At 47.7% G+C, this 12,319-nt stretch overlaps 1 protein-coding gene across 2 annotated transcripts in view; it reads right to left on the bottom strand.

The window, feature by feature from the left end:
- The window catches only part of LOC140387024 (contactin-associated protein-like 5), a 1,394,308-nt gene that overhangs the window by 1,165,472 nt on the left and 216,517 nt on the right, over positions 1-12,319 (bottom strand). For both annotated transcript variants that reach the window (XM_072470006.1, XM_072470014.1), the window contains exon 3: positions 4,017-4,210. In XM_072470006.1, coding sequence (XP_072326107.1) covers positions 4,017-4,210 — 194 coding nt within the window. The remainder of the gene's footprint in view (positions 1-4,016; positions 4,211-12,319) is intronic.

The raw sequence follows: 12,319 nt of genomic DNA, 5'->3' as shown, positions 1-12,319 counted from the left end.
GGCGACTAGGGGCTTTTCACAGTAACTTCATTTGAAGCCTACTTGTGACAATAAGCGGTTTTCATTTCATTTTCATTTTTCAGTATAATCAAAGATCCCTCCCACCCGACTTATTCACTCTTCCAACTTCTTCCATCGGGCAGGAGATACAAAAGTCTGAGAACACGCACGAACAGATTCAAAAACAGCTTCTTCCCCGCTGTTACCAGACTCCTAAACGACCTTTTTATGGACTGACCTCATTAACACTACACCCCTGTATGCTTCACCCGATGCTGGTGTTATGTCGTTACATTGTGTACCCTGTGTTGCCCTATTTTGTAGTTTCTTTTATCTCCTTTTCTTTTCATGTACTTAATGATCTGTTGAGCTGCTCGCAGAAAAATACTTTTCACTGTACCTCGGTACACGTGACAATAAACAAATCCAATCCAACAATTTAAAATCTCATCCAAAATAGGGCATCTCTAAAAATGCAGCACCCTTTCCAAATAAAAGTAAAAGTCGCCTTCGTCCCAAGTGACTATGGGCTGCTTTTCCCCTTTGAGGGGGGAGAGCTGACTGGTGGTGATTTAACCTGAGAATCACCACACCTCAGGCGATGAGAAGACGGGGCCTTCATGAATAACCTCTTCAATACTGCACTGACAATGGTACTTTCAACTTCCAAACAGTCTAGTTGTTGCTTCTCCATTCACCAGGGCATTTCCGCAACAACCAACATGCTCGATGACACCTTTACCGAGTCTCCATTAGAAACATTAATCTCTCTAACCTTGGTCAATCCTGGCGCCAACCATTTTTGCAAGAGGGAGATTCAGAGCCAGTAGAGTGATCCACCATCAAGGGGCAGCAGGTACATGGAAACACCACCACCTGGCTGGAGGTTTCCCTCAAGCCACATATTATCCTGGCCTGGAAACACATCACCGTTCCTTCACTGTCACTGGATCAGGATCCTGCAACTACTTCCATGAGAGCACTGTGGGCTTACCCAGACCTCAGGGACGACAGGGGTTCAAGAAGGCAGCCTACCACCACCTTCTCAAGGGCAATAAATGCTGGCCTAGCCATCGATGCCCACGTCATGTAAATTAATTTTCAAAAAGCTGATTAAGCTCAATAAGAGCCTCATTATGCCAATTATAGAGGGAGTTGGGGGGAGGGGGGGGGGGGGGAGCCGGGGGGGGAGCCGGGGGGGGGGGGTTTGTTAAGGTGCCAGGAAGCTGACACTTGGCATCAGGCTGTAGGGGCCAGTGTTCCTGGCAGGGCTACAGACAACTTCCTGTCTTCCTCAACTCCTCAGTAGCAGTCTGCTGGTAGGGTGCTTCAATAGTGCCCTCTCTGTTGCTTACTTGCCATCACAGCCTGCTGGACCTCTCACGGACTCAGTCCATGGCCTCCACTGCCGGGGCGGGCTGATCGGTGGGTAGGGGGGGCCTCATTCGGGACTGGTTTTTTTTTGTGTAGGCGATCTGGGTCAGGCAAGCGGCCGATCAAGGGCACTATTTCCGCGGTCCAGGTCCGCGGTCTGAGTCCACCATGGAGCACGATGCAGCCGCCGCCACGCGCAGGCGCGGCCTCTGACCCGGAAGTGAGGGAGGCCGTATCGGCAGCTGGAGCTGCGAGCTCCACGACAGCTGCCAGCGAGTCCCCAGCAAGACTGTGAATCTGTGGCCTTTTGATGGCAGTTTTCGTGGCATAAAAGACCACAGTTTTCACGACGAGGTGGGGACATAATCCCGAATACGGAGAATCCAGCCCTTGATCTCTGATTGGTCCTCCAGCTTCTTTCACGGGATGTGGCCATCACTGGCAAGGAAGGTGTTTATGGACCGATCCTAATTGCCATAAGAAGGTGGAAGTGAGCCGTCACCTTGGACACTGCAGTCCAGGTGGTGTTTTAAGCGGTTATCATATGATGTAAAAACTCATAAACTTGCGGTAGCTTAATACTGACGAAACAGAAAACATCAGGTCATTTTGAGGAGGGGAGCGGGATTGGGCCATTTTCCAATTTCGCGAGCCCATTTCCTGCCCACCAGTGCCCGCCCATGTCATCTTCACGGAACAAATACATCACGAGATCTCTGAAAAATACACCCTGGATCTAAAGATAATAAGGTGCTTAGAGCATGGTTTTCATCAAAGTTTGGAGGGCTTGATAGATATAAACAGCCACCAGAAACACGACTCTCGTGTGCGCAGTTCGGTGGATAACCTGTGCTGCATGTGAATATGCTCCCTGTGCCCCACCATCAGCTGCCTCACGCTCACTCCCAATTGTGTCATCGTGAACTCTAGCAGGAAGGAGACAACTAAGGGGATCAGGGGTTATGGGGAGAAGGCAGGAGAATGGGCATGAGAAAAATATCAACCATGATTGAATAGCAGAACAGACCAACGAGTGGCCTAATTCTGCTCCTATGTCTTATGGTCTTAAAAGTTGATCCGTAACAGACTGCATCAAGAGCTAATCACGGTGCATTGTCTCATCATGTCTCACAGCATGGGTTGAATTAATTTTAATTTTTGCCACAGGTGAATCATTTTTGGTGTCAATGCTTAATATTATTCAACAGGACAGCATTGGCAGTATGGAGTGAATCATTTGCATTTATGTTTGACATGTACCCTTCAAGCAGTTGCTTTTTGATCATTCGGCGTGGAGTCACCAAGCAAACAATGACGAATCCCCAGGAATCACCTACAAGTACTGACACACTCCCAGGGACCCCTGTCCAAACGTGTGATATCAGTAACTGAAAAGAAACATTGCAGAGAACAGTATTTTCCAGCACATGCCAAAGAAATAATGAGATCGAAAGGCAATGAAACAAGATAAATATTCAATTACAATTGATAATTGGCATGAATCTGATGGCAGGTTTAGCACCAAATCTCTAACCAGTATCTCCTTCGAAGACCCTTCCTATCGGAGCGTGAAACATCAGGAAATGTATCCGACCAATCCAGAACCAAACGAAAATAAGCACAGAGGCAGATGAATAATTTCCCATTGAGGAAGCAATTTTCATTTTAATTTTAAAAAGATTATCTACTCTTTACTAAACAAATGACGGTTATGGTAATGTCAGTGCTGCCTGTGACATAAGGAGCAAACTGGTGTCACAGAAGCAGAGATATGACAGGGTGAAGACATGAAGAGATCTTAAAGCAAGGTCTGAAACCTTTCCAGTCACACCCTCTCAGGAACATAAAAATTCATGAGGAGGATTTCAAAATAATTTGAAGCAAGTAACGGAGTAAATATTTAGCCCAGAATAATGGACTGTTTCTAACTATCAAAATGAAAATTCTTTTCCCACTGAGCGAGTTGGATGATGCCGTCTTTATCATTGCACAGTGTACCTTGTTTTAATCTTACAACACCAAGTTAAAGTCCAACATGTTTGTTTCAAATCACTAGCTTTCAGAGCACTCTCCTCCCTCAGGTTAATGATGAGGTAGGTTCCAGAAACATATATCTAGACAAAGTCAAAGATGCAGACGATACTTTGAATGTGAGCATTTGCAGGTAATTAAGTCTTTACAGATCCAGAGAGAGGGGTAATCCCAGGTTAAAGAGGTGTGAATTGCCTCAAGCCAGGACAGTTGGTAGGATTTTGCAAACCCAGGCCAGTTGGTGGGGGGTGAATGTAATGTAATGCGACATGAAATCCTACCAACTGTCCTGGCTTGAGACAATTCACACCTCTTTAACCTGGGATTACCCCTCTCTCTGGATCTGTAAAGACATAATTATCTGCAAATGCTCACATTCAAAGTATCGTCCTGCATCTTTGACTATGTCTATATATATGTTTCTGGAACCTATCTTTCCATTCACCTGAGGAAGGAGCAGCGCTCTGAAAGCTAGTGATTCAAAACAAACCTGTTGGACTTTAACCTGGTGTTGTAAGACCTCTTACTGTGCTCACCCCAGTCCAACACTGGCATCTCCACATGTTGTTTCTAATCGACCAAATTATGTTCATTCACTTCAAGTCCCCTACCCAAATGCTGTCTTCTTGACGATACTGCTTCCAGTTCCTTCCTGTGTCACTGAACATTAACACATAGCGCGTCACCCAATCCGAGCTCCCATACCGCCCTTGCGTTGCTACGGCAGTGACCTCTGTTCTCTCACCGAGGTCCATCTGTACCCATTGGTATTTGTTAGATTCCAGGGGTGACCATCCACCAGCTCCTTCAAAGAAGTATTAAAGAAACAAGAAGAATTGAGTAAAAAGAGAGAAGGGACACACAGAGAAATCTGCCACATTTCAAACTTTTATTAAAATTTATTGACTGTGTATATCAGATGTGACTGGAATTATTTTTGATTCTCAGGTGTGGGCACCACTTGTTAATGTTATATTTTGCCCAGCAGGGGGCGGGAGGGATGGCAGCTTAGTGGTAATGTCACAGCAGTAATAATCCAGAGGCCCAGGCTAACGCGCTAGGGTCAGGGGTTCAAATCCCATCACGGCAGCTGGTGAATAAGAACAAAGAACAATACAGCACAGGAACCTTTGGCACGCCAAGCCTGCGCCGACCATGGTACCTGCCTAAACTAAAACTGTCTGCACTTACTGAGTCCGTATCCTTCCATTCCCACCCTTTTCATACATTAAAAAAATTGAAATTAAACTGATAAAATCTGGAATTGAGGCATTGCCTCAGTAATGGTGACCATGAAACCACTGATGACTGTTGTAAAAACCCATCTGGTTCACTAACACCCTTTAGGGTGGCACAGTGGTTAGCACTGTTGCTTCACAGCGCCACATAGAACATAGAACATAGAACGATACAGCGCAGTACAGGCCCTTCGGCCCACGATGTTGCACCGAAACAAAAGCCATCTAACCTACACTATGCCATTATCATCCATATGTTTATCCAATAAACTTTTAAATGCCCTCAATGTTGGCGAGTTCACTACTGTTGCAGGTAGGGCATTCCACGGCCTCACCACTCTTTGCGTAAAGAACCTACCTCTGACCTCTGTCCTATATCTATTACCCCTCAGTTTAAAGCTATGTCCCCTCGTGCCAGCCATTTCCATCCGCGGGAGAAGGCTCTCACTGTCCACCCTATCTAACCCCCTGATCATTTTGTATGCCTCTATTAAGTCTCCTCTTAACCTTCTTCTCTCCAACGAAAACAACCTCAAGTCCATCAGCCTTTCCTCATAAGATTTTCCCTCCATACCAGGCAACATCCTGGTAAATCTCCTCTGCACCCGCTCCAAAGCCTCCACGATTCCAGGCAAAAAATGAAAATTAAACTGAGATAAGTGGGGTTTGCTTTGACTGTTATTCCATGGGTTCTCCTTCTGCAATTGAAATAAAGTGATTCTTTAATTAGCAATGCAGATCAACCATTGAATAGTAAAAGAGGTTGAAGGGGCTAAATGGCCTCCTCCATTTGCTATTCTCCAAGCTCTCCAAATTGTAGCTGGCCTCACCTCACCAACTGGTTCTTAGCCTGCTTTCCCGAAGATTGTAGAAGCCCACATGAAGGCATACTTAAGAGACATGATTCATAGAATCACAGACAGCACATAAAAATACCATGTGGCCCATCATGTCCACGCTGGTAAGATCTGACTACATGAATCCCATTTTCCAGCGCTTGGCCCATAGCCCTGGAGGTTACGGCAGTGCAAGTGATATGCCACCCCATGACAAAGGTGTCAGCTGTGGCTGTGTTGATAGCACACTGACCTGAGTCACAAACCCCTGGGTTCAAGTCCCATCAGGGCTCGAGTACAAAAATCCAAGCTGACACTTCATGCGCAGTGCTGAGGGAGCACCTCACTACCGGAGGTGCCACCTTTCGGATGAGACGTTAAATCGAGGTCCCATTTGCCAGCTTGGGTTGATGTAAAAGATCGTACGGAACTATTGTGAAAAGCAGGAGAGATAACCCGGTCCATTGTCAATGTTTATCGCTCAATCAACATCACAACAAAACAGATTATCGGGTCGCTATCACTCTGCTGTTGTGGGAACTTGCTGTGTGCAGAATGGCTGTTGTGTTTCCTACATTGCAACAGTGACTAAATTCAACAAGTACTTCATTGGCTGAAAGTACTTTGGGATACCCAGTAGTCAAGAAAAGCGCTATACAAATGCAAGTCTTTCTTTTTATGCAGTCCTGCTCAGCCAGCTGTGGTCCAAGTGCTGGAAAACCCGATTATAATCGATTGGTGTCTGATGGCCGGGTCAGACACAATGGGCGCAAAGGTCTCTTTCTGTGCTGTAAAACTCTAAACACTTTATTTTACCTGGAATTACTTTATTATATAGTCATACATTGTGCAGTACAGGTCTAAAGTAAGATGTACGGACTGACTACTTGAGTGACGAGAGTGCCAACAACCAAGAGACAACATCGTGTGTGTCTGAGAAAATGTATAGTGAACGTTCTGCAATGAAGTGAAAGCTGTTGTTTGACTTTCCACTGCTGTCTACTTTGTCCCACAGCATCAACCATGGCCCTAATTTTCAGGATGGCAGAGTTTCGGCCCCCACCATCTGAAAAGTGAGTGGGGAACACACCTCTGCCAACTCCAGCAGCCCCAATGCCACATTCCACTCCAACAAGCATTGATAGGCAGCAGGTGGGACTTCCACCCTCACTTGGGAGGAAATCTTGCCTTGGAGAGCTACTAGCCAATCAGGTCGGCCGGAAATGCTCCAGTCCCTCCAGGCACAGCGCTGCAGTGGCTGGAAGAGGTACTGCTGGAACTAAGTCCAATGACCCGGAGGACAGTTAAGTGGCAGGGGTTCCAAGGCAGAGGGAGTAGGAAACATTTTGGGGGTTAAGGGGGGGTACAGTTGGGTTTCTCAAGGGATAAGCCTGGGAGGGAAGGCCAGAGATCACGGTGCCTTGTGGGCAAGGACAGTCAGAAGGTAACACCTTCCCTTCCTCCCCACTCCCGGAGGGTGTGCAGAGGGGATTCACTAGGTTAATCCCAGAGCTGAGGGGGTTGGATTACGCGAGAGGTTGAGTAGACTGGGACTGTACTCGTTGGAATTTAGAAGGATGCGGGGGAATCTTATAGAAACATATAAAATTATGAAGGGAATAGATAGGATAGATGCGGACAGGTTGTTTCCACTGGCGGGTGAAAGCAGAACTGGGGGGCATAGCCTCAAAATAAGGGGAAGTAGATTTACGACTGAGTTTAGGAGGAACTTCTTCACTCAAAGGGTTGTGAATCTATGGAATTCCCTGCCCAGTGAAGCAGTTGAGGCTTCTTCATTAAATGTTTTTAAGGTAAAGATAGATCCTTTTTTGAAGAATAAAGGAATAAAGGGTTATGGTGTTCGGGCCGGAAAGTGGAGCTTAGTCCACAAAAGATCAGCCATGATCTCATTGAATGGCGGAGCAGGCTCGAGGGGCCAGATGGCCTACTCCTGCTCCTAGTTCTTATGTTCTCCCACAGGGTAATGCAATCCATGCAATTTCATGCTCCTTCACCACCGACCTCCCCACCACCATCCCAGAACCTGCCGGGCGGTGGAGCTTAAAGTTCCAGCCTATGATTGAGTGGCATTACACACATCTCAAGGGGTTCAAGTCCTGCCCCCACAGACTAGAGTGCAGCACTGTAAGAACTTTGGCCTTATAAAAGTTCACAAGGCACGAATCAAAGAACAAGGGAATTCTCCCCTAAGTCTTGATCAATATTTACCCCTTAAGCAACATGAAATGAAATGAATGAAAATCACTTATTGTCACAAGCAGGCTTCAAATGAAGTTACTGTGAAAAGCCCCTAGTTGCCACATTCCGGCGCCTGTTCGGGGAGGCTGGTACAGGAATTGAACCGTGCTGCTGGCCTGCCTTGGTCTGCTTTCAAAGCCAGCGATTTAGCCCTGTGCTAAACCAGCCCCATTATTAAAACGACAAATTGTATGGTCATTATCACATTGCTGATTGTGGGAGATTCCTGTGCACCAATTGCTGTGTTTCTCACAACAATGATTTCACCTCAAAAGTACTGAATTAACTGTAAAATGCTTTGGCACTGAGTTAGTGAATCATAGAATTTACAGTGCAGAAGGAGGCCATTCAGCCCATCGAGTCTGCACCAGCCCTTGGAAAGAGCACCCTACCTAAGCCCACACCTCCACCCTATTCCCATAACCCAGTCACCCCACCCAACCTTTTTGGACACTAAGGGCAATTTATTATGGTCAATCCACCTAACCTGCACATCTTTGGAATGTGGGAGGAAACCGGAGCACCCGGAGGAAACCCACGCACACACGGGGAGAACGTGCACACTCCGCACATACAGTGACCCAACCCGGGAATGGAACCTGGGACTCTGGAGCTGTGAAGCAACTGTTATATACACTGTGCTACCGTGCCACCCAGGTGCTATACAAATGCAAATCTTTTCCTCATTATGCCTGATTTGTCATTTTTGGCCCAGGTTGTCTGGTCTGATGGAGTGTTTCAGTGTCTGAAGTGAGAATGAGGAAACATGCCAGTTGAGTGAGTCACTATCGATGCCACGCGTTGCCAAGCCCTTGGCAACCCTGACATTTCCAGGTGTCGTTCATTGAAAATCACTTTGGTTTATAGGAGCAGGGGTTTCACTGAGGGGAACAGACCTGAACACGGTGCAAGAAACTACTTACAGATAACTCTGTCTTTTCTCCCTCAGTGTCTCGACTGAGCAGCGCCTCAGCTTCAGTGACTTCAAAAAGGTCACAGAACAACAACAAAAGGAATGATGGATGCAGAATGAGTAACTCTGTGACAACACTTGCGCACTTTCTGCAGATTGATCTTCTATTCAAATGCAGTGAAATATTTGCTCCATTTTGAGAAATCATATCAGATGACGTTCAGTTCTCCCCCACCCCAGACCACCCAGACCCTGTCAAACGTCATGGAGACTCGGGCTCTGCTACCCCACTCCCCCGCGCCCCCCCCCCCCCCCCCCCCCCCCCCCCCCAGGTAGCCCTGTCCCCGTTAACCCTCCAGGGCTACCGAATCCAGACCGCAGATTCCCGCCTTCCCCACATTCCCCAAGAATTAGAATCCATAGAATCCCTGCAGTGCAGAAGGAGACCATTAGGCCCATTGCGTAGCACTGACCCTACCAAGAGCACCCTCCCTCTGCTCACTCCCGCACCCTATCCCCATAACCCCGCCTAGCTTGCAAATCTTTGGATACTCAGGGGCAATTTAGCATGACCGATCCACCTGACCTTGCATTTGAGCTGGACTACACTGCCATATAATCCAGCCTGGTGCTGAACATTGTGCCATCATCAGCGAGGATGCCCACAAGTTTTGGCAACTTGCCATTTTTTCATAGCGGCAGCCTTGCCTTGTGGTATTATCCAGACAACCTCTAGAATCACAGCTGAGCGGGCTGACTGCAGCAAGTGTGCAGGAACACAGTGCGCAGGAACACAGTGTGCAGGAACACAGTGTGCATGCGCAAACACCCAAAGGTTCAAGTGCAGCAGCAAAAGGTAACTCCGCAGCAGTCTCACTGTCACTGCCCAGGAAATAAAGGACAAGTGGCACTCCAGGGAGCTCAGAGGATGTGGAGATCAACCTGAAATACAGGATGATTTCCTAAACCACGGGATGATAACAAATGTCCAAGTAACTACTAAGAGAGTAAAAATCTGGAGAACGATGTGCACGGTGTCATGTTGGGTGTTCCACTATACAGATGAACCAACACGGTTGCAGATGGTACAACTCTGTTTTATTACTATCAATAACAACATCTGTAAACTTATGACTGTGGTTTGTTCTTTACCCTTTAACATGTGGACCCAGCCCTTACACTATCTTAGAGAGGCACTCAGCACATGGTGTATGTCTGAGTGGCTTGTTGTGAGCTCTGTGCCCTGAGCTGTCTCCTGCTGGAATCAGCAGGAACTGTGGCGTTCCCCGTTTTATAGTGCGTGTGCTCTTTCTTGTGATTGGCTGTGATGTTGCGTGTGTGTTGATTGGTCCGTTGATGTGTCCATCAGTGGAGATGTGTGTTTGCACCCCCTTTGGATTTCGACGGCAGCGGTGCGCAGGGGCCCTCTGGGAGCTGAGTAGCGACTTTAAAACCACTTACCTTTACAGGAGCAGCCCTTTGGATTTCGGCGGCAGCGGTGCGCAGGGGCCCTCTGGGAGGTGAGTAGCGACTTTAAAACCACTTACCTTTACAGGAGCGGCCCTTTGGATTTCGGCGGCAGCGGTGCGCAGGGGCCCTCTGGGAGGTGAGTAGCGACTTTAAAACCACTTATCTTTACAGGAGCAGCCCTTTGGATTTCGGCGGCAGCGGTGCGCAGGGGCCCTCTGGGAGGTGAGTAGCGACTTTAAAACCACTTACCTTTGCAGGAGCAGCCCTTTGGATTTCGGCGGCAGCGGTGCGCTGGGGCCTTCTGGGAGGTGAGTACTTACTTTAAAAAGCCTTGCCTTTACAGGAGCAGCCCTTTGGATTTCGGCAGCAGCGGTGGACAGGGGCCCTCTGGGAGGTGAGTAGCGACTTTAAAACCACTTACCTTTACAGGAGCAGCCCTTTGGATTTCGGCGGCAGCGGTGCGCAGGGGCCCTCAGGGAGGTGAGTAGCGACTTTAAAACCACTTACCTTTACAGGAGCAGCCCTTTGGATTTCGGCGGCAGCGGTGCGCAGGGGCCTTCTGGGAGGTGAGTACTTACTTTAAAAAGCCTTGCCTTTACAGGAGCAGCCCTTTGGATTTCGGCGGCAGCGGTGCGCAGGGGCCCTCTGGGAGGTGAGTACTTACTTTAAAAAGCCTTACCTGGTCCCGTGTCTGTTCTTCTTTTCTGTTTTATTTGTTTTTATATAAGGCGGGAACCGGAAGTTCGACCCGCGGACCTCTGGGAAGTCCCCCCCCACCCCCCAACCAATAAATTCTGGTGGAGAGGAAACCCGAGACACTACACGTGTAGTGTCTCCCACCCGCCCTCCTCCTCTAACCTAATAATAAGACCCATTGGTGTAAGGTAAGTGCCACATTATATTATTATTATATTATTAGCATTGTGCAGGTCAAGGTTCGGAGGTGGAGGAGCAGTCTCTGTCAGCGAGAGAACCTGAGAACATCTAAGACACTCAGAAGGTAAGAAGGTAAGTAAGTGATCTTTACTTATTTTTACTTTTATACCTTTTTTCAAATTGTGTGTGTCGGGGGGAAACTGAAGTGACATCACAGAAAAGCTGTGGCCAGAGTGGCTGGTTGGGATTCTACCCTAAATTTTAAAAAAAATTTGAGTATTTGGTAACTATTAAAACATAATAACTTAATTATAATTTAGAGGGATATCTAAGCCAGAGATCAGAGAGTATTATAGTTAGCTATCGCATTTCTATTAGAAATCTAGTGCTAGGAAACAGACAGTTGACAGTAACTTTGAAATTTTTATCAAAATATTTTTTTTTTAAAAAGACAAATTTTAATTTTAATTTTAATTAATTGACGCAATGTCAGTTAGAGGGGTGCTGTGCTCTGATGTGAGATGTGGCAGGTCAAGGAGGCTTCCAGCGTCCCGGATGGCTTCATCTGCAGAAAGTGCACCCAACTGGAGCTCCTCACAGACCGCATGGTTCGGTTGGAGCAGCAATTTAGGAGCATGCAGGTGGCGGAAAGCGTCATAGATCGCAGTTATGTAAATGTGGTCACACCCAAGGTGCAGGCAGAGAAATGGGTGACCACCAGAAAGGGCAGGCAGTCAGTGCAGGAATCCCCTGTGGTTGTCCCCCTCTCGAACAGATATACCCCTTTGGATACTGTCGGGGGGGGAATAGCCTATCAGGGGAAAGCAGCAGCAGCCAGAGCAGTAGCACCACGGCTGGCTCTGATGTTCAGAAGGGAGGGTCAAAGCGCAGAAGAGTAATAGTAATAGGGGACTCTATAGTCAGGGGCACAGATAGGCGCTTCTGTGGACGAGAAAGAGACTCCAGGATGGTATGTTGCCTCCCTGGTGCCAGGGTCCAGGATGTCTCCGAACGGGTAGAGGGCATCCTGAAGGGGGAGGGCAAACAGGCAGAGGTCGTTGTACATATTGGTACTAACGACATAGGCAGGAAGGGGCATGAGGTCCTCCAGCAGGAGTTCAGGGAGCTAGGCAGAAAGTTAAAAGACAGGACCTCGAGGGTTGTAATCTCGGGATTACTCCCTGTGCCACGTGCCAGTGAGGCTAGAAATAGGAAGATAGAGCAGATAAACACGTGGCTAAACAGCTGGTGTAGGAGGGAGGGTTTCTATTATCTGGACCACTGGGAGCTCTTCCGGGGCAGGTGTGACCTGTATAAGAAGG

This window comes from Scyliorhinus torazame, chromosome 2, assembly GCF_047496885.1.
Source record: "Scyliorhinus torazame isolate Kashiwa2021f chromosome 2, sScyTor2.1, whole genome shotgun sequence".
Classification (NCBI taxonomy): domain Eukaryota; kingdom Metazoa; phylum Chordata; class Chondrichthyes; order Carcharhiniformes; family Scyliorhinidae; genus Scyliorhinus; species Scyliorhinus torazame.
This window is presented reverse-complemented; position numbering and strand designations above follow the sequence as displayed.